This window comes from Peromyscus eremicus, chromosome 23, assembly GCF_949786415.1.
Source record: "Peromyscus eremicus chromosome 23, PerEre_H2_v1, whole genome shotgun sequence".
NCBI lineage: Eukaryota > Metazoa > Chordata > Mammalia > Rodentia > Cricetidae > Peromyscus > Peromyscus eremicus.
This window is the reverse complement of record NC_081438.1, coordinates 30,302,207-30,324,155: the sequence shown is the minus strand read 5'-3', so window position 1 is coordinate 30,324,155 and position 21,949 is coordinate 30,302,207. Positions and strand designations below refer to the sequence as shown.

The 21,949-nt window shown below is 48.8% G+C and overlaps 1 protein-coding gene across 1 annotated transcript in view; it reads right to left on the bottom strand.

The window, feature by feature from the left end:
* The window catches only part of Card11 (caspase recruitment domain family member 11), a gene marked incomplete at its 5' end in the record, with an annotated part of 41,878 nt that extends 20,763 nt beyond the window's left edge, over window positions 1–21,115 (bottom strand). The window contains 11 exons of the mRNA XM_059249808.1: window positions 400–500; window positions 1,387–1,469; window positions 3,359–3,410; window positions 5,319–5,495; window positions 7,306–7,503; window positions 8,666–8,791; window positions 9,758–9,910; window positions 11,353–11,532; window positions 14,866–15,191; window positions 16,757–16,894; window positions 20,890–21,115. Coding sequence (XP_059105791.1) covers window positions 400–500; window positions 1,387–1,469; window positions 3,359–3,410; window positions 5,319–5,495; window positions 7,306–7,503; window positions 8,666–8,791; window positions 9,758–9,910; window positions 11,353–11,532; window positions 14,866–15,191; window positions 16,757–16,894; window positions 20,890–21,115 — 1,760 coding nt within the window. The remainder of the gene's footprint in view (window positions 1–399; window positions 501–1,386; window positions 1,470–3,358; window positions 3,411–5,318; window positions 5,496–7,305; window positions 7,504–8,665; window positions 8,792–9,757; window positions 9,911–11,352; window positions 11,533–14,865; window positions 15,192–16,756; window positions 16,895–20,889) is intronic.
* Window positions 21,116–21,949: the final 834 nt, after the last annotated feature.

Below are 21,949 nucleotides of genomic sequence, written 5' to 3'. Positions count from 1 at the left end.
CAAGGCAACTTTTTTATTGAGTTATCGCCCCAGCCTGGCACCTGACTTTGAGTGGAGTGTAAGTGGGTCACCTAGCTGCTATGTAAGTCTGAAAATCCGATGTTTTCCAGGAGGTGGGAGGAGGTCCTTATATATCTCCCACTCTTTGGGTGACAAAAGAAATCTCAGGTCTGAGGCCTCAGGAACTGGGAACCCAGTTTAGGGCATACGGGGACAAAGGATGTAGGTTTGGCTGTATGACGGCAAAAGAGAGTGGTTCCCCATATCCAAGCCTTAACTACCTCAGTGGGGTGTTTGGGGTAGTGGACAGTGGGCTACTTCTTCCCTTTCCTTCTATGTTTTTATACCACCGTGGGGGCCTGGAGACAGGGACAGCTAAGGCTTCCACTCGCCACTCACCTGCGGTGCGGCGCATCTTCCTTGCAGCGTCTGACTATGGAGTCATTTCCCGGGGGCTCTGCGGTGATTGACATGATACTGCTGCGGCTCCGGTGGGGCTGCTGTGAACACGGCACAGCTGTGTTACCGGATATTTATCCGCGATGCCTCTGCGGGCATAAATATTATATACACGGAAACTAAATTTAACTTGGGATGTTCCTGCTCCGACTTGGGCAGCATGGGCTGAGCAAGCTGGTCCTCAGCATGACCTTGGCTGGAGGAGGCTGGGCTCAGCCCTGGGGCAGTCAGCGGAGCTCGGGAGCACAGCTGCTTCCACAGCTGCTGGCTGGAAGAAGCAGACGGGAACCACTGAGCTGGGAGGCCTCGTGACCCTGCACAGGCTGGGCTCTGGCTCCCAGCTGTGCCTATCTGAGGGCTGTGCTTTGGACATAGTGGGTGTGAAGAGGGGTGCTTTGTTGGGGGCAAATACCTTGGGTTTTGCCACAGGAGCTGATACCAGATTGTTGTACATCCATTACCAAATTTCTACTTCCCTCAGGGTCTGATTTGAGAAGCTGAGCTGACATTTTTTCCCAGGGCACCCCTCGGGCTTAGAATTTCTAATCTTGTGCCTTCTGCGGGGACAAACAGATAGCTGGATGTAACTGAAGGCTGGGACCCTGCCTCACTCTGTCCAGAAGTGGGGGTGCTCCCTCTGCTGCTGATCCAGCAGCCCCCTGCCCTGCCTGCAGCCTCCCAAAATAGTGGCCTGGGACCGTGAAGTTGCGGAATTACGGCCTCTTTGGCCACCATCCCTTAGGAGGCCTGTCTCCTCCTCCTCCCATCAAGTGTTAAATTGGGAAAGGAGGCGGCAGGAAGGTGTGAATACATTGCTGAGCTAGGGAAAGAGAAACTTCTTTAAATAAACAGCAGTGAGGCCCCAGGCTCAGCCTGGGGACTTGGAAGGGTGTGCAAACGGAGTGAGAACCACAGCCAGCTCACCACCATCTTGGAGAAAGAGCTGGTGACAGGCAGCGAGCGGGAGGAACTGGGACTGCCGTCTGCGAAGTCCTCTTCATGCCCCTTAACTGTCCTCATCAAAGCCGCAGGAAACAGGGAGAAGCAGGCGCAAACAATGGGAGAGAAAGGGGGGGAGTTAAAGCCTCTAGCTGGGGTTGGGGGGGTTCCCCCTGACATGCATGGGTGGGAACAGAGCAAATCAGGAGCTTGCTGGGCCTTCTTTGGCGTCCCCTGGAGCAACAACAGTAAGACCTTCACTCTAATGCAGGTGGCATCCCCTCCCCCCGCCCCAGGATAATATACCCTGCCCAGAGTCAGGCTGGACAAGGGTGGCTCCAGTCAAGACTAAAACTGTCTCTGAGGACCCACAGAGGGTCCCCCCCCCCCCCCCCCCGTCAAATGAGGAGGCATTGGGTAGACAGGACAAACTCTTGTCCAGTTTTCCCATCATCAGAATGGGTCCCACCTTTCCTTGCTCAACAAGGAAAAGGTAGGCAAGCTTGTCACCTGAGCAAAGCCCTCTCTGTTGTCTCTTGTCCCTCAGGAGCTGCTCGGCATTTTCGTGAGCATCTTCCTCAACTTTTGTGTGACACGTCTATCACTTACATACACTCCTCCACCCGCACCCTGAGGTGCCTAGACCTATGCATGTGCACAGCCATGTAGACACAGGTGCCCGTTCTGTCCATGTGCCCCTCACGCTAGGGGGCCTGTCAGGCCTGCCGAGCAGTGAGGAAGCACTCTCCCTGGTCCGTTAGCATCCTTCACCTTCTTTTTAAGGAGGATATTGTAGCTGTATTCTGCAGGCCCCAGGACCTTTGCATATCACAATTGGATAAAGACTGAGACACTTAATGTGGCTACAAGGAGAGTTTAGATCTGGACTCTTCTCTCCCTCCCTCCCCTAAGTCGCTAAAGGAGAGTGAAGCTGAGGGGGGTCAGGATGAACCTCTGGGCTGTGAGACCGCTCTCCTTGTCTGAGGTCTCACTCTTAGTACTCTTTCTTGCACCCCACACTTCCTGGGTTCACCCCACTCTCTCTGCTCCCCCTTTGCACAGCTCATCTCCAGCGACTTAAATTCTCCCATTTCTGGGCTACATTTAAATCAATGTCCCAAAATTCTTTCAACTCCTTTCTGGGATGACCCTTGGCACTTTCCACCTCCTTCCTGTGACCCTGCTCTGGCTGTATGGGCTGTGGAGTGCATTCTGAAACCTTTCAGCACTGGCATATAGCAAGAGCTTCATTTGTCTTGCAAGCCTTTCCTGCAGAGCTGGTGTGAGGCTGAGAGAGGCATCTTGAAGACAGTATGCCTTGGAGAGCCAGCCAGAATCTTGGATGAGGAAGGTCCCTTTGCTGATGAGCTCAGTTCAAGGCTTAGGGGGGTGACTCGGTAGGTGCTGTGTAAGTATGAGGACTTGGTTTGGATCTCCAGCATCCATGTAAATGCTCAGAAAGTGTGGTAGTCAGCTTGTAATTCCAGTGCTCAGAAAGAAACGAGCAACCTGGCTAGCTAGCTAGATTACCCTTATTCATGAGCTCTGGGCTCAATTGAGAGACCCTACTTCAATGAATAAAGTTGAGGAGCAATTGAAGAAGATTCTCAAGTCAGCCTTGGGTCTCTGCACACACATGCAAACCCATATGCACATTCACATACACAGGGACAAGCATACACACATGGACATCACAAAAATACTCATGCAAAACAAAAATAAATTAAAGATGCTCTGTTTGGCCAAGGGGGCCACAGAGGCAATGCATGGCTGGACAGACCACTGCACACTTTGGAGGATGGTGAGCATTATTCACGGACTGGTCACCACTCTGATACCCCTGAGGCCTAGCCCAGGTTGAACTTGCAGGGTCTGTCACTGAAGAGGGAGGAACAGATGGAATGAGAGAGGCGGAGTGGCAGCTGAACAAGGGTGAAAAGGATCCGGGCAGCCTACTAACCTTGAAACTCAGATGCTTGCTTCATGCTGATGGGGGATTTGGCTCTCTGCAGCTGAAAGAGAGGGGAGGGGAAGACATGAGACAGAGGACACAAATCAAACAAGGCCCCAGACACACGCCACTGCAGCTAAGAGAAAAATAAAGCAAGCTGCCCGATCCGCAGCTGCTTGGACCATACATGTATGCCAGTCTCCTGCAGCTGGGACAAATGTGGCCTCCCCCCACCCCGCAGTGCCTGGATCAGTCAGCTGGTGGTCCAGATGAACCTCATCCAAGGAAGCCCCTGAACAGGGATCTAGACTACTGAGGCATAGGAGCACTGTATGCCAAGATGACACATGTGCAGGGGACCTCCACGAGAGGCTGGGCTACAGAGAAGCTGCCTGCCACCTTTGGTCACATGTGCTATCCTCTCCCATGAACAGAGAGAGGCAGGGATAATTAGGCTCTGATGAGGTGGTCCTATCCATGTAACTACCCATTTACCCATTCATTTACTATCCACTCATTTAGCAATGTATCATCCATCCATACTTGGAAATATTTATTCATCCACACATCTATTCACCATCAATCCATCTATCTATCCTTCTGTCCACCTATCCATTATCTATTCATGTAACTACCCATTCATTCATACAGCCACCCACCATCCATCAGTCCATCCACCTATTCTTCCATTATCTGTGTAACTATTTATCTACCTATTAGTCTACCATCCACCTATCAATCAGTGCATCATCAATCCCTGAAACCAACCATAAAACCATCCATCTGTCCGTCCATCCATCCATCCATCCATCCATCAATCTATCCATTCATAATCCATCCATCCATCCATCCATCCATCCATCCATCCATCCATCCATCCATCCATCCATTAATCTATTATCCATCCATGTAACCTTATTCATTCATCTATCATTCATCCTCCTATCCATTAATCCATCTACCCACCTATCAACTCATCATTTATTCATCCATCATCACCCATGTAACAATCCATCATCCATCTACACATCCATTCCCCCATCTATTTATCCATTGTCCATCCATATAATGATCCATTCATTCACATATCCACTCATCATCCATTTACCCTCTCAACAATCCATCTACTCATTCACCAATCTACCATTTATCCATGTAATTATCCAACCACCCATCCTCCCATCCATCCATCCATCCAGCCATCATTCCATCTATCCATGTAATTATTTCATCCATCAATCCATCCATCCACCCACTCATTTATCTATCAGTCCACCATCCATTCTTTTTTTTTCCTTTTTTTTTTAAACATTTATTTATTTATTATGTATACAGCATGTACGACTGCAGGCCAGAAGAGGGCACCAGATCCTATCACAGATGGTTGTGAGCCACCATATGGTTGCTGGGAATCGAACTCAGGACCTCTGGAAGAGCAGTCAGTGCTCTTAACCTCTGAGCCATCTCTCCAGCCCACCATCCATTCTTGTAACCATCCATCCATCTACCCAGCCAGTCATCATCCACCATCCTATCCATCCATGTAACCAATCATCATTAATCCATCCATTAATCATCCACCCATGTATTTATCCATTTATCCATCATCCATTCATTCTCACATCCATCCAGCCCTTCATGCATGCATGCATTCATCCATCAATGTAACCACCCATCCATCCTCCCATTTACCCACCCACTGACTCATGAACTGGATCTCCCTGGGAACCAACCAAAGTGTCAGGGTTTCTGCTGTGGCATCAGCTCCCAACATGGGGCCTGGGGAAGAATCTGAATACAGTCCTCTCACACACACTCTGGCTTTCAAAACAAATGGACATCACAAGCAGGAAAGATTTCTGTCCAGGGCTATTACAGGTCAAGTCACACCCAAGCAGAGCCAGGTACCATATCTACCTGTATGAGGCCCCCATGTCACCAACTGCCTCCCACCCCTGCCCCTGGGTACCTGGATGCCTTTTAGGTTCATCCGGCGCCGGGGTGGGTGGTAAGGCAGAAAGTACTTGCTATCTTCAGGCGACTCTTCTGAGGTTGAAGAATCATCAGCTTCTTGGCCATTAGTTCTGAGACTGGTGTCTCCAAGGTTCTGTGAGATGATGGTGGCAGGAAGGTGTCTAGGTAGACTCTGAGGCAGAGGGATGAGCATGAGAGAGAGAGAGAGAGAGAGAGAGAGAGAGAGAGAGAGAGAGAGAGAGAGAGAGAGAGAGAGAGCTGGTAATAGGCATAAGGCAGATTGGCTGATGGGCTGTTTCTTCCCTTGGGTACTAAACTTGACATTCAGCCTGTGCTGTTCTTTTCTGACTCCCCGAATGTCTACCTGGGTGCCATGGCTTGTCAGCACACCTTGACATGGTGTGCTTCTTCCCACCTCTCCTGCTTCCCAGTCCAACAGACAGCTGGGACCATCACATATTAGCTACCTCGCTGGCTGTGTCTGCCCCTTGGTCTTGGTTCATGCCATCTCTAGGGCCCGAATGCCATCTGTGCTGCTCCTTGCCCAATATGAGTGGGAGAACTCCAGCTTCATGGAGACATCTAGAGGTTATTCATTAAGGAGTCTTGTGTCTAGTGCCTGGGCTGACTATAGAGGGCCTAGGTGGGGCTCACACAGATTACAAACTGTCGTGTCCGCAGGATGAAGTCATTGCACAGGGGCTCCTGAATTCCACTGCAGGGGCCAGGGAAGGTCTCCCTGAGAAAGAGATATGTTGACAAGGCTGGAAGCTGAGTGATGTGGCCAGGAGAAGTCAGGCTTAGGGGCCTCCCAGGTGGGGCTTGGGACCTCCAGAACTCCCCAAGTAAAGAGTCTTTCTGGAGCCCAAAAGAGAAGGCCTCCTCCATGGGTTTCATGACGCCTTTGAACTTGAAATGTACAACCCTGCTCACGTGCCACGATATTGCCTGTGCCCAACTGCTGATTCTGTATTCCCTTGCTTTGAAAATGAGGATTTAATTGTATAGCACTCTCTACCCTATGCTGTGTGTGTGTGTGTGTGTGTGTGTGTAATGTTTGTACATGTGTGTAAGGTGTGCATGCATAAGTATGTGGAGGCCAGAGGACAACCTTTGGGGTCATTACCCAGATGTTTTTGAAACAGAGTCTCTCACCAAACCTGGAACTCACCCAGTAGAATAGACTAGATGGCCTGTGAGCTCCAGGGATCTGCGTGTCTCCACCTCTCCAGCACTGGATTACAGGCATGTGCTACCATGCTCGGCTTTTTTTAAATGCATATTCTGGGGATTGAACTCAGCTCCTCATGCCTGTCTGGGAAGCACTTTGCCCACGGAGCCATCTTCCCAGCTTGTGCTGTGATATTTTTAAGGGACTGTGTAGCCTCTGCCCAGGGATGGCAGTGGTGTTCCTTCATTTCTAGGTGTCATGGAGGCTTCTGGGAGAAGCAGTCTGCACCCACCTCACTGTCTACTAACGAGTTTCCACCCATGGGCACCAGTGACTTTAATCAGCACAGAGTATCTTAGTCATGGTGACCTTCCACATTATGAGAGAGTGTGAAGGGAAGGCTCACTGCTGGCTGTGGTCCACAGACAGGCACGGCAACTAGGAGAAGTGATCTGAGTCACCCAGCCAGAAGGTGGCCAGCCCGGAATGTGACCGAAACTTTTAACTTTGAGGGTGTTAGTTTTGTCCTTCCTGGGACTGTGTGGGTCCCAGGGATGGAACTGAGGTCACCAGGCATGATGACAAGCACTGAGCCATTTCACAGGCCCCTAACTTTGAAATGAGTGGCCCCCACCTGATTCTGTGCACACACACACACACACACACACACACACACACACACACACAGAGGTCAGAGGGCAGGGGACACAATGATGATGGTGTGAGATGATGGTGTGATGATGGTCAGCCATCAGCAGGGATCTGGAGGACGCCCGGCTGTGGCTATGGGGACATGGCGGGCTAAGCCTACCTGGTCGAGGCTGCCGCTGTCCTTGGACAGGCGCCGGAGCTTGCTCTCCAGGTTGACGATGCACGCCTCCCTCCGCACCATCTCAATTCGCATCTCATCATTCTTCTCCTCCAGCTCACGGATCTGCTTCCGGTACTTGTCCTTCTCGATTAAACACTGTGAGTACTGAGTCTGTGCCTCATCTCGGGAGTGGAAGGCCTGCCAAGGAAGAGCTATGTGTTCACCCCAAGAGAACTCAAGTATGGTCAGAGATCTGCATTGCCTCCAGTTCAGATGTCAAGCCAAGGGACCCATTGTGCACATTTCTTCCTTTCCCCCAGAAATAGTATAGATAGAACTGAGGGCTTTGTGTACACTAAGTAGGTGCTCTTCCACTGAGCCACACCCCAGCCCCTCACTGGGGGATTCTAGGCAGGTGCTCTTCCACTGAGCCACACCCCCAGCCCCTCACTAGGGGATTCTAGGCAGGTGCTCTTCCACTGAGCCACACCCCCAGCCCCTCACTGGGGGATTCTAGGCAGGTGCTCTACCACTGAGCCACACCCCCAGCCCCTCATTGGGGGGTTCTAGACAGGTGCTCTACCACTGAGCCACACCCCAGCCCCTCACTGGGGGATTCTAGGCAGGTGCTCTACCACTGAGCCACACCCCAGCCCCTCACTGGGGGATTCTAGGTGCACATCCCACTGTATCTCTCCATCCCCAGCTATCTTCTTTGTATTTTGAGGCAGGGTCTCACTAAGTTGCTCAGCTGGTGTAGCCTCAGCAGGCCTTGAGCATATGATCCTCCTGTTTCTGCCTCCCAAATGCTGAGAGGGCTAGCCTGCACTAGCACACCCAGCTTGTCCCTGAAGCTTGGGCATTCGAATCTCTCCCTTCTGCATTCTGCAGTCCTACAGCTGTGTAACCTGCTCCTGCCATGTGCCAGGCACAGTTGTGAAGAGCTGTGTTGTACCCTCCCTTCCCCAGGGTCTGCACCGCACCAGTGTGTGTGGCGTGCTGCTTTGGTAACTATTCCCATTTTCCAGATGAGGACACTGAGCCTTCTGGGGGGATACCTTGCTTTGGGCACACACTGTATGAGTGACAGACTCATTTCACTAAAGAGACCAGGTAAGCACCATGGGAGCCACTGGGGTGCAGCTCAGGACCCCAAGATCCCCTAAGGCCTGTGTATTATGACCCCCTTGTCCTGTGATGGAATTTATCTCTGAGCTAGAGACAGAAGAGACAGATTTATGAGGAAGCTCTGTGGTCAGGGATATGGACCACAGGAGCACAGACCACAGGCAAATAGACTGTGTGCTATGGGCACTGCTGGACAGTCTCACGGTCCTCCGTGCCCAGGGTGGCACTGTACCTGGTCACGCTCTCGCTCCACCTCCTCTAGCTGCAGCATAACTGTGTTCATGCGGTGCTTGTACATTTCACAGTCCTTCCCCAGGGTTGAGCACTTGAGTTCCAGATCTTCCTTCTCCTCCAGGTACTGCGAGCAATGAGCGAGAACAATGCGGTGCTGAGCCATCAAAAGGTTAAGGATAGCAGCTGTGTGTGTGGTATGTGTGTGTTGTGTGTATGTGGTATGTGTGTGTTGTGTGTGTTGTGTGTATAGTATGTATATGTGTTCTGTGTGGTATGTATATGCATGTGTGTTGTGAGTGTGTGTATGGTGTCTGTGTGTGTGTATGCTGTGTGTGTGTATGTGTGTTGTGTGTGTGTTGTGTGTTGTGTGTGTGGTATGTATGTATTGTGAGTGTGGTATGTGTGTGTGTGAGTGGTGTGTCTGTATGCAGACATGCATGAAAATCCATGTGTGAATGAGGGTGCACATGGCCAGAGGCCAGCATCAAGTTATCTTTATCATTCTCCACCTTATTTTTCTTGATACAGGGTCTCTCACTGAACCTGGAGCTCACTGATAGGGCAAGGACGGCTGGCCAGCCAGCCCCAGGCATCCTTTGGTTTCCACCCCCTGCCCCAAGCACTAGGATAACAGGTGTGTGCCATCATGCCTGGCTTTCAAAATGGATGCCATGAACATAACCCTTATGCTTCCACCTTACAGTCGGAGTCATTTCCCCAGTCCGGTGGCTGTTTGCTTAGTGCCTGCAGTTGGCTTATCCTCTTCCAGATCTGGTGTGTTGATTTGGTCCTGATTGCCACTTATCTGACTAAAAGGGACTATAGGAGGAGGCTGGCCAATCACCAGTGGACTGTTGAGAGATGGACCATGGAGACACATCCGTGGTGGCTGCTTGGACTAGCAAGGGGGAAGGCAAGGACTGCATTAACCCTCGTCATTTACAACACACAATGAGGCTGAATGCTGGGATGGTGGGATGGCGATTCAGACCAGGGTTTACTATCAGAGATTCCTGTTAACATGCATCCATGCAGACTGCTGGGGAAGGGCCTGGCTGGCTGTGATCCCCTGAGTCCATGGTACTCCCACCTTGTCCCGCAGTTCCTCCGCCTGGCGGACTTCCTCTTGCAGGTTGTAAATTTTGTTGACCAGTTCCTGCCGGTCCTCTAGCGCCTCTTTCCGGTCATGCTCCAGGATGTCCAAGATGGCCTTGTCTGAGTCAGGTAGACTGCGCTTGCCAGCCTGGGTGGCATGGGGACAGAAATGAGTACAGGGGGAGAAGAACAAAAGGGATAACCCCAAGTCACCCCAAGACTGCAGAAGGTTTCATGGTGGGAAAGCAGATGCACCAGGGGATTGTCTTGGGTCTTTCAGCAGCTTACTATCAATTTTTGAGTTTATTACCTGTAAAGAAGCAGGGAGCCCTAAGCCCACTGTTCCATCCCAGCTCTTACTGGAGCCCAGCTCTTACTGTGGCTCCCCGAGACACTTCAGAGGGGACAAGAAAGGGAGACACCTCTGCATTTGGCGACCCCCCTGGAATATCAGCTAACCAAATCTCACTAATCTGGGACTCAGTCTCTGCTCCAAGAGCCAGGAACCCCAGGCAGTTGTGGGGGATCGTTCTAGAAAGATGGAGATATGTTTTTGTCCCTTGCAGATGTATTTTGGAGCATTGACCCTCAGTGGTATCTCCTTCTGTACCCACACATTTCTGAGGTCACAAATGTGGGAGGCTCTTGAGGTTGGGGTACAGGAAACTATATTCAGTACAGTGTTCAGGGACCTCTAAGGTTTCCTGAATGTTCTCTTCTCCCAGAGCTGGGATGTCGGTTTCCATGTGGATGATATTCTCATTTGTTATTTTTTTGGGGTAAGTATTATCACTAGAATAAGGGTTAAGGATGGAGGTCAGTGATAGAGACTTTGCCTAGAATGTTCAAGGCACTGCCAGTAGTACTGGAGATTGAACCTAGGGCACTGGACATCTAAGTCAGGTGCTCTACCACTGAGCCACACCCCCAGTCCCTCCCTCACTGGGGATTTTAGGCAGGTGCTCTACAACTGAACCACACCCCAGCCCCTCACTGGGGGATTGTAGGCAGGTGCTCTACCACTGAGCCACACCCCAGTTCCTCACTGGGGGATTCTAGGAAGGTGCTCTACCATTGACCACACTCCAGCCCCTCACTGGGGGAGTCTGGGTAGATGCTCTACCACTGAGTCACACCCCAGCCCCTCACTGGGGGATTCTAGGCAGGTGCTCTACCACTGAGCTCTATCATCTTTAAACATTTTAAATTTTAGACATCTCACTAAGTTGCCCTGGTTGCCCTTGAATTCACTCTGCTATCCTAGGGAGGCTTCAGTCTTGCAATCCTCTAGCCTCAGCCTCCCAAGTAGCTGGGGTGATAGACCTGGACCACTAGGCCTGACAAAAACAAAACCAAAACAACAAAAATAAAGAACCAAGCAACCAAACAAAAACTTTTATACAATGTCAAGCCTCTGCCAAAAGGGTTTGTAGTCACTCCTACCTTACCCTTGGAGAATGTGCGTTCCGAGGCTGACATGCGACGCCTGTGACCCTTTAGCTAGTAAGCTGGGACTTGGTATTCATCTTCTAGCAGGTATACTCACCCTGCTCCACCTCCCCTCATCTACATAAGGATGCTGCTTCTCACCTGGATGATGGACTGCAACTCCTGGATCTTGGTCTTCAGCATCTCATTCTCCCGCTCCAGTTCCAGGACCTGCTCCTTCTTGGGCCGGTTCTCAATGTCGTTCTTGAGCTTCAAGGACTGATTTCTCTCCAGCTTACATTCCTCCTCCATCTTGTTCAATCGATGCTTGAGTTGGTCGATCTGGAAATACCCATGTTAGCAGAGGAGTGAGGACCACTGGCAAGAGATGTTGGGAAGAGGGTGGGGAAATGGCTTGGCTGGTGAAGTGCTTGCCATCTGAGCATCCGGACCCAAGTTGAATCCCCAGTGCCTACATCAAAAACTGGGCATGGTGGTACCTGTCTATAATCTAGGTGCTGGGAAGGTAGAGACAGGCAGACCCCTGGGCTCACTGGCCAATCAGCCTAGCCTACTAGATGAGGTACAGGCCAGTGAGAGACCCTGTCTCAAAACACAAGGTGAGTGCTGCTTGAGAAAAGACGTTGTCCTGTGGCCTTCACACTCACACACCCATACTTGCATACGCATTTCCCAACACATGCAACTCCCCCAATATCTATACATCTGCCCATCCATCCATCCATTCATCCATCCATCTATCCATCCATTCATCTATTGGTGCATAATTCAGGATAAAGTTCTAATGAAGAAACTTCTAAGTCTCTGCTACAGGCTGGTTTTTCCAAATCCCAAACAAACAACCCAGAGGCCTCTTCTTGATCCTTATAAAACAATTCCTATTCAGTGTCTTTGAAGTTTTCAGCCCAAGGAAGTGTTCTCAGGTTGGGTCTAGAGTTCTAGTTCCAGGTATGTGTGAGACTTACTCTGCTAAAGATTGATACTGTTATCTCAGCAATCCCAGAGCACAGATACCATTTCCCTTATCATCTTGTACAAATGAGAAAAAAAAAAACAAGGAACAAACAAATCAACAAACAAACCCCAATCCCTGAGGCCATAGCCAATAAGGCCATAAAGTCAGAAGTGAAAATCGGAACTCTAGAAGATAGAACTTCCTAAAAAAAAATTACTTATTATGGGTATGAATGTTTTGTCTGCATCTGTGTCTGCACCACATATGTGCCTGGTGCTCACCAAGGCCAGAAGAGAGCATCAGATATCCTGGAACTGGAGTTACAGATGGCTGTGGGCTGCCATGTGGATGCTGGGAACTGAACCTGGGTCCTCTGGGAGAGCACCAAGTGCTCTTAAGCACAGCCACTTCTCCAGCCCTCCCTTATTTTCTTAGGCTAGGTCTTATGTAACCCAGGCTAGCCTCCAACTTGTTATATGGCTAATGATGTCCTTGAACTTGTGATTCTCCTGTCTCCCTAGTGTTGGGAGTATAAGCATGCACCCTCCAGGCCTGGCTTCATGCTCTTCACGGAAATGAAGATTCAATCCATCTGAATTCCCACAGCTTGTTTACTGACCAGTCTACTTCATTAAATTGTACATGACCTGAGCAGAGCTCGGGTTATTTATCCCACATCCCCCTACAGTGCTTAGCATAGTGTCTTACTCATGGCAGGTGCTTAATAAATATCCCGAGAGTCTGCTTCCCACCCGGCAGCCAGAGCAAGCCTCCTGAGAGATAAATCAGCTGTCACGTCCCAGCTCGCAATCCATCAGTGGCTTCCCATCACTGGGAGAATAAATCCCAGAGTTCTTACTGTGCCCCTGTGATCTGGACCCACACCATATCTCCTCCTCCTGTGCCATTTGCTCATTTGGCTCCAGGCTCACTGTTTCTCCAGCCATTTAAGAAGACAGAAAGAGCCAAGAGGACCCTACTTGGTCCCCCCCCCCAAATTCTCTCCCTGACTTGCATGCCTTGCTTTCTCATTCCCTTATTTTTGTAAAAAATGTTTATTACATGAGTTAATTATACATGACAATGGGTTTCATTCTGACATCTTCATGCTTGTATACCTATTTATTTTTTATTATTTATATCATATTCACCCTATTAACCTCTCTTGTCTCCTTCCACTCTTGCTGATCTCCTTCCTCTTCCCAACTAGTTTCCCCCTTTTGGGGGACCCAGTGAGTTTCATTAGGGTTGCTTATAGGGGCAGAGGTGAAGGGTTATTGGCAGAGATACAGACACCTTACCACTGGCGACACTACTGGAGGAAATCTCTCCTGCTCCTTCAGTAACCATGGGCTGTTTAGAACTCCTTAGGGAGGACTGGGGGCCGGGGGTGATGGGCCCTTCTCCCTTCCATGTCGAGGTGCTGATGGGTCCAATCATGTGCATTTAATCCCAGCTACTGGGAGTTCGACAGTGCAGGGGTCAGGTAGTGTCTGGAAGACAGTATTCTACAACACTCTACCCCTTCCTCCTCCCCTCCATTCTTCCTGTCCCATTCCCCATGGTGCTCCCTGGGCCTTTGGGGAGCGATAACCAGCATGCCTCACTCTCCCCTCATCTTTCATTCTGCTGTTTACTTTTAGACGGGGTCTTGCTCTTTTGTTATACAGCGTGGGCTGAGCTGGCATGGAAACCTGTGATTCTCCTGCCTCAACTTCCTGAGCACTGGGATTACAGGTGTAAACTTCCATGTGTGGCTTTGTCTTCTATTCTTGGTACATCTCAATCAGGTGGATCACCCTGGAGGTCCATGGAGGCACCTTATTTTTATGATTCATACACCTGGAACACAGCTAGGAATATGGTGGGGATTGATAAACCAAAGGGACGGTGAGGTCATGGTGGCACAGGCCTGGAATCCCTGAGGCTGAGGCAGGAGGACTGTGGGTTCAAGGTCAGACTGGGCTACATAGCAAAACCCTGTCTCAGGAAAACAAAAACAAACAGATAAACAAAACTTGAAATTAAACAAATCTCCTTCCTCTTCTCCACTTGGGAGGTAAATTCATTAAATAGATCAACCACTTGGCTGGTGATTTTTTCCCCTGATAAACATACTGATTATCTCATGCTCCAGCAAGCACGCTGAGTTCTGTGAATACAGGCTCTCAGGAGTTTACGCCCATCCGACAGGTGCAACCCATCTTTTCACTAAGTTTTGTGAGCATCACAGTATCTGGCTCTGGGTCTCCCACGTCCCCTCACACAACTTCCGCCCCAACTCTCCAAAGTCTCCTCTCATCTTTCCTGGCACAGGGTCTGTGTGCCCATGTCTGGACATGTGCAAAGTGGATCTAGGTTCCCTACCTTTCTGGGAGCCTTTATGCATGAGCCTGAAGAGATTCAGGGTGTATATAGGCCCATCACCCTCTGACCATCATGCATGTGTTTGCACATGAGCAGAGTGTGGTGGATGACTAAGCCGCTAAAGCCTATTGACTTGAAATACACTGGTGCACGGTGGCTCTGGAGCCCGAGAGCCTGTGTCCCTCTCGCTCCACCTCCCCTCGCTTGTTTGGGGCACAAAGCTGGGGGAGGGCTCTGTGGCCTGTCTGCATGTACCCCTTTAGGGGGGTCTTGAGTCCCCAGGACATTTCTTTCCCCTTCCCTCAGTTAAGCCGGAGCCCAGGGGTCCCCACCTCGAGTTGGAGGTCGCGGCTCCTCATCACCGCCATGTTTTTCTCCTCACTGAGCTGGGCGTAGCGCATGGCTAAGTTGTAGTTGTCATCCTTGACTTTGACCAGCTCATCGTTGTAGCTGTCCCGCTCCTCCTTCATCTTGTAGTACCGCTCCTGGAAGGTCAGCAGCTCCACCCGCGTCAGGGTCAGCTGCTTCTTTTCATCCTCCAGCTGCCTGGACTTGGCCAGCAGCTCACAGCGCTGAAGGTCCTTGGCTTTCACCTGCTGCTGCAGTTTGATGACCTCGTTCATCAGGAAGTGTGTGAGGCCCTCATGGCCCTCCTCCACTGTGGAGAGGGGTACCCAGTCAGGCCTGAGGTGCAGGGCAGGGATGTTGGCATTTATTCACTCATACGCACACTGTGATGGTCTACACTGCCAACTGGACAGGGTCTAGAATCACCTAGAAGGCAAACCACTGGACGTATTTGTGAGGCATTATCTAGACGAAGTTAACTGAGGCGGGAAACCCTCCCTAACTGGGGGCTGCACCATTCCACAGGCTGGGGGCCTAGACTGAATAAAAAGGAGAAAGTGAGCTGAGCCCCAGCGCTCATCTCTCTCTGCTTCCTGACTGTGGATACAACATGATTGGCCGCTTCATGCTCCTGCCGCCGTGCCCTCCCTACCCTGATGGACTTGTACCCTCAAAAAAAGAAACCCTTCTTTAAATTGCTTTAGGATTTTGTTACAGGAACAAGAAAAGCACCTACTATACTCACCAACATTTTATTTGGTTATTTATTGCAATGCTATGGATGGAACTATATTGCTTAGCTACAACTCCATTGTTTTATAACATGTTAGAGATAAAGTTTCACCGAGTTGTACTGCCCAGGTTGGCCCTCAACTTGAATTTGCCTATCTCAGCCTCCCGAGTATCTGGGATCATAAGCCTGTACTATCAAGTCTGGATAGCAGTATTTACTAAGCTCTTAGTTCCTGTTAGGCAGTGGGGATTCAAGGTGAGCTAAACAGGCCTTGGCTGTAGTAGATCTTACTGTATGGTAAGAAAGACCAATGTTTAAAAAAAAAATCAAATGGTAACAACAATATGACCGTGAGGATTCCACACAGTATAGGCATGTTGATCATGAGAGTGAACCATGGGGGGAGGCAGAGGAACAATTTTAGAAAGAGAGGGAGGGAAGGAGAGAGGGAGAGGGAGTGGAGGGGCAGAGAGCATGCTGGAAGAACCGGAGCATGTAGTATGTAGGGACCCTGTGGTCACACTAAAGGCCCGTGTCTCGGGTCCAAGCTGACCAAGGAGAGACAACCAGCGAGCTGTGAGATCACCACAGCGGGGCTCGGACGGGGAAAGGGAGCTGGTGGGATCCTGGGGGTCTGGCCAAGATAGAATAAACTGATTCAGGATCTCCCAGGAAGGAAGATTCCGTAGGTAGAATGAACTTGTGCGGTGACTCCAGCATTGTTTGGCGGGGGGGGGGGGGTTATTAATGAGTACCCAGTTCTCTTAGCCCTGGCTTCAGTGTGTCCCCATTACCTTTTTTTGTTTTGTTTTGTTTTTGTTTTTGTTTTTGTTTTTCAAGACAGGGTTTCTCTGTGTAGCTTTGTGCCTCTCCTGGAACTCACTTGGTAGCCCAGGCTGGCCTCGAACTCACAGAGATCTGCCTGGCTCTGCCTCCCGAGTGCTGGGATTAAAGGCGTGCGCTACCACCGCCTGGCCCCCATTACCTATCTTATGTCATCAGTTAAAGTAAGTGATGGGTAGCCTAAGAGTCCAGTATGCACACTATCCAGTATGCGCACACACACACACACACACACACACACACACACACACACACACTCCCATTAGAGTCCCCATGCCCCTGGTAGGAAAGCCACTTACCCACAATGGTGGAGAATCTCCGGGTAGGCTCCTTCCCAGTCACCAGCTTGTAAAGTTCTGGGTAGTAAAACTCTAGACTCTCCAGGAAGACCACATAGCCCCTTTGTCCCTTGGTGTGAAGAATGTCCAACAGGCGGCCTGGGGGGGGGGGGGCGGTCAATTCAAACTGTGAGGACGTATTTGATTGGATGCCAGTCTCCGTGTCTCATCCTAAACTTGTAACCCTTAACATCTCTAAGAAGACAGTCTTACCATACTTGTGTGTGTGTGTGTGTGTGTGTGTGTGTGTGTGTGTGTGTGTGTATGTATGTGTGTTTGTGTGTGTGTGTGTGTTTATGTAGGCACTTATGTGCCATGGTGTGTGTGTGTGTGTGTGTGTGTGTGTGTGTGTGTGTGTGTGTATGTGTCAGAAGAAACCTTCAGGTGTTAGTCCTTGCCTTACACCTTACTTGAGACAGAGTCACTTGTTTCCAGGCTAGCTGGTCTGTTAGCTTCCAGGAATTCTCCTGTCTCCACCTCCCATTTCCTTGAAGAAAATTGACTCTCTCTCTCCCAGAAAAATACCAACTGCCAACATCTCCTCAGCTGGGGTTGAGACCCCATGAGACCCTCTCCTACCTAGAGTCATTCAGGGCTATACTCCTAGAGAGTACCTCTGGTGTCCTGGGCATTTTGGCTGGCTCTATCTTGTGTAGGTCTTACACATGCAGTCACAGCTATTGTGAATTCATGTGTGCAATGTCCCTGTCTTGTCTGACAGCCACTGTTCTGGTTTTTTTTCCTTACAGACATCCATTACCTCTGGCTTTTATATTTTTTCTGTTCCCTCTTTCTCAAAGATCTTAAGCCTTGGGAGGTGTCATATAAATGTCTTATATAAAGGGGTTTAAATGGTATAACCATATAATGGGGGAGGACAGTGACTCTCTCAGACACTCTCCCTTTTGATTCATGGCCTTTTGCTGACCTACAGTGTACCAAGCAGGCTAGGCTGGCTGGCTAGTGAGAGTTAGTCTGTCTCCACCTCCCCAGCACTAGGATTAAAGCACAGCCCCCCAAAGTCTCATCACACTCTCTCATTCCTCAGTTACAGCATGGAGTCTGGACAATGGAAAGTGAAGAGCTAGGCACTGGGCAGAGTCCATGAGTGTTCAGTGTGTCAATAAATTGACAAAACCTGGATAGATGGCTTTATTGCCAGAGAGAGCCATAAACCATTGGTTTCAAAGACATTCCCAATCTACTAGTGCTAGGAACCATGAACCATATAAAAACCATGAAGGGCCTGGCATGTAGTTCAGTGGTAGAGCAATTGCTTCACTTGTGCAAGACCCTGGGTTTGATCCCCAAGTACCACACAAAGACAAAAATCAAACCTCACAAAGTAAAACAAAAAACCACCCAAACATCCAGTCACCAGTTCTCCTGTGATTGGAGAAGATTGGGAGTCTATGGCATCACATAGACTGGTTCCCCAAGATTCAGAGCATGGAAGACAAGTATTTGCATGCTGTGGGTTGAACTTGCATTGTCTTCCAAAGGCTTGCATGTTTGAACACTTGGTCCCCAGCTGGTGGAGCTGTTTGGGAAGATTGTGGAACCTTTAGGAGGTGGAGTCTTGCTGAAGGAAGTCAATCACTGAAGGAGGACCTTGAGGTTTTATAGCCCTGCCCCATTTCTTGTTTATGCTCAGCTTCCTGTGTGTAGATGCAATGTGACCAGCCATGATGGATTGAGTCACCTCTGACTGTGAGCCAAAACAAACAAACAAACAAACAAACAACCAAACTTTTGTCTCCCTTAAGTTGCCTTTTGTTAGGCATTTTGTTACAGCAATGAGAAAAAGTCATAGGAAAGGGGCAGGGGTCTGTTCTTTGGGAATCTTACACGTCCTGGAGACATTTTTATGTGGAATCCTTCCAGCAGTTTCTAGCATTCATCCTACTTGGTTTGGTTTGGATTCTCCCAGAGGTTCTTGTATTGGGAGCTTGGTCCTGAATTCTGGAGAATTCTGGTGGTGGGACCTTTAAGAGTTGGGGCCCAGTGGAGGATCCTAGAGCTCTTCAGGGCTGTACTCCTAGAGAGTCCCTCTGATGTCCTGGTGATGTCATCTTTTCCTTACCCACATGTCCCTACTATCATATGACATGAATAAGAGATCTTTCACCAGAGCTGTGCTGAAACTGAGCTAAACGCACTTTTTTTCTTTATAAACTGTTCTGCTTCAGGTTTTTGTTATATCAACAAAAACAGGGGAGAAGACACTACTGATTTCTTTTACTGTTTGTACTTCATGGTCTTTCTTTAAATATTTTCAAATATCACTTCCCTCGAGGTTCCTAACACTCTACCATTTTCCTGGGACAGAAAGTATCAATTTCATTGTGTGTCAGTCTTGACTGTTTGGTTGAAGCTGCCTGGAGCACTGTGTTGAAAAGGATTCCAAAGTGGCATCCAAGCTCAGTGGGAAAGCATGCTGTGCTTAATTAAGGCTGGCTTCCATGGATACAGGAGACAGCGGAAGCATGCCGACCACTTGTCATCAGCCCTGCTGTGGGATGGGGATTTCTAAACCCTTCCAACTGTGATCCACAGAAAGAAAAACATTGTGTAGTGTGACCCAGTGTCCAATACAGAGATGAGCACACAAACATGGGTACATGAGAAAGCACAATAAAGTTGAGCAAGTCTTATGAACCATGAGAAAGCCTGTGGATTTCTTCTCAGAACAATATATAATATATATTTTTTGTGGTGCTGGAGATGGAAACCAGGGCCTTGTGCATACTAGGCAAACACTCTACCATTGAACCACACCCCCCAGCCCCTCACTGGGGATTCTAGGCAGGTGCTCTACCACTGAGCCACACCCCAGCCCCTCACTGGGGGATTCTAGGCAGGTGCTCTACCACTGAGCCACACCCCCAGCCCCTTACTGGGGGATTCTAGGCAGGTGCTCTACCATATTGCTATATCTTCCAGCAAAATAGCATTTTAAAAATATTACATACACCAGACCACAGAGGAACCCAATTATAATAAAATACAACTCTCAAATGTTAAAGAAATTTGTGATTTGTTACTAAATGACTTTCTTGATTAATGCATTAAACTACAAGTTCTTTAGACAGGTCTAATGACTGTTGTAAGTTCTAGGCAGGGATTAGTGAAAACAGTGCATGAGGGAATCTGCAGAGCTGTGATATGATACATACCTCGCTATTGTTTTTACTGTTGACAAAGTCACAGGTGTTACTAATCAGTAGTGTCATCTGTTGCCTGCTGACATTCATAATGTAAGGCAATGCTAAATGTCAGTGTAGGTTTGTAAAAGCAAAACATATGCTCTCCCCTTCAAGCTCATGGATTCTGAGTTCTGCACACATCACACTTAGACAGGGCAGGGAGTGGTCTACTCATGTTGTTTCTTCCAGGTGTAACATTCCAACCTGGAGGGAGGACCAGGGATGCTCAGGGAAGGAGGTGCTAAGACTTGGGTATCATGAAGCTCGGGAGCTTCTCAAGGCCCCTCCCAGAGGTTTCACAGGCAGTACAAAAGCTGGGGAGAGGAGACTCTTCAGTGGAGCAGCCTGCAAATTGTACAGGAAGCTCGAGGGATGCAGCTTTGCAGAGTCTGTCATTGCCTTGGGGTGGACCTTCTGTGCTGAAGCTGCCAGAGTCACCCATGCTCCTGTGAGGGACCTCTCACTCAGGATCCTGTGAGGGACCCATCACACTGTAAGGACCCCTTTTCCCACATCAGCAACCTCTCACCCATAATCTTGCAAGGGACCCCCCCATGCTCCTCTAATGAACCCTTCACCTACATTCTCATAAGTAACACAATCCATGCTCATGTGACTTCTCACTCATGCTCCTTTAAGTAACCTTGATAAATAACTCATTGGTTCCCCGAGACAGACTTGGGTGGAGTTGTGTCCTTGGTTTGTCATTCGTGCCTAGCTGGGGTGAGTAGACATTCAAGCCTCACTAGAAAAAGTTGAGTAACACAACATCTCTAAACCCCAGAATGAAATCCCTCATCTAGATGAGCCCCATCTTGATCCAGCTAAACCAGAGGCAATCCCTTGACTGGCCATGTGTAGTGTACTCATTTTCTTTCCCACGGTTACCTGCCCGGTTGATCTTGGATGGGAGCATGGGTGCATTGAGCACCTCATCTTCATCTTGCTCATCGATGACCTTGCACTGTCGAAGGTAGGGGGTGAGCTTGGCAGGGTTGATGTAGCGGCTCAGCATGTGCCGGTTGCATTCCACATTCTCCCACAGGGCATCCTCTTCATCCTTCAGTGTCTCCATGTAGTCATCCATAGCTGGCCCTCCTCCTGTGAGGTATAAACCCCAACAAGGTTAATAAAAAAGCCTCTATGGAACAATGCTGTAAAACGCTCAGGAGTGATGGCTGGAACATATTGCCAGACTAAAAAAAAGTATAGCAGAGAAAAGTGAATAGGACATATTGCCTTTTATCCAAGGGAGAAGAAGATGGGGACATAAATACAAGTATAAATTTTCTTACACACTAAACACAAAACAATAGAAAGATGAGCTGTAACATTTTTAAAGGATGGTTTAGAGGGAGACAGAAGTCCTGTCATTGGGGTATGCTCTTCCCATGCAGGTTTTTGTCTTACTAAGAATATATCTTTCTCCAAACAATATTTATATAATGCCATTTGCTTTCAAATTCCAGCCAAACAATACCATACTCTCTGTATCTCTTTTGATGTTGCTTTCTTTCCTCTACATTTTTTGAGGTTAATTTAGGTGAGTATATATGGATCTAATTAGTTCATTTTTTAAATGTAGCTCTATTGAGATATAACTCAAGCACCATAAAATTGTTCCTTTTAATTTAATGACTTAAAATATTTATTTATTATTTGTGTGTGCCTGTGAGAGTTTAGGTACCCTTTGTGCTCATGAAGGCCAGAAGAGGATGCCAGATTCCCTGGAACTGTAATTATAGGTGGTTTTGAACTGCCAATTTTGTCACTTGAAATTGAATCTAGGTCCTCTGCAAGAGCAGTAAGCGCCCTTAGTGGCTGAGCTGTGTCTCCAGCCTAAACGCCTTTTAAATATACTATGATGTTGTTCATTGATCACAATGGCCTAATATTTTTAGGGTACTTTTGTCTTTTCTAAAAGAAACCTCATACCTATTAGTGGTTA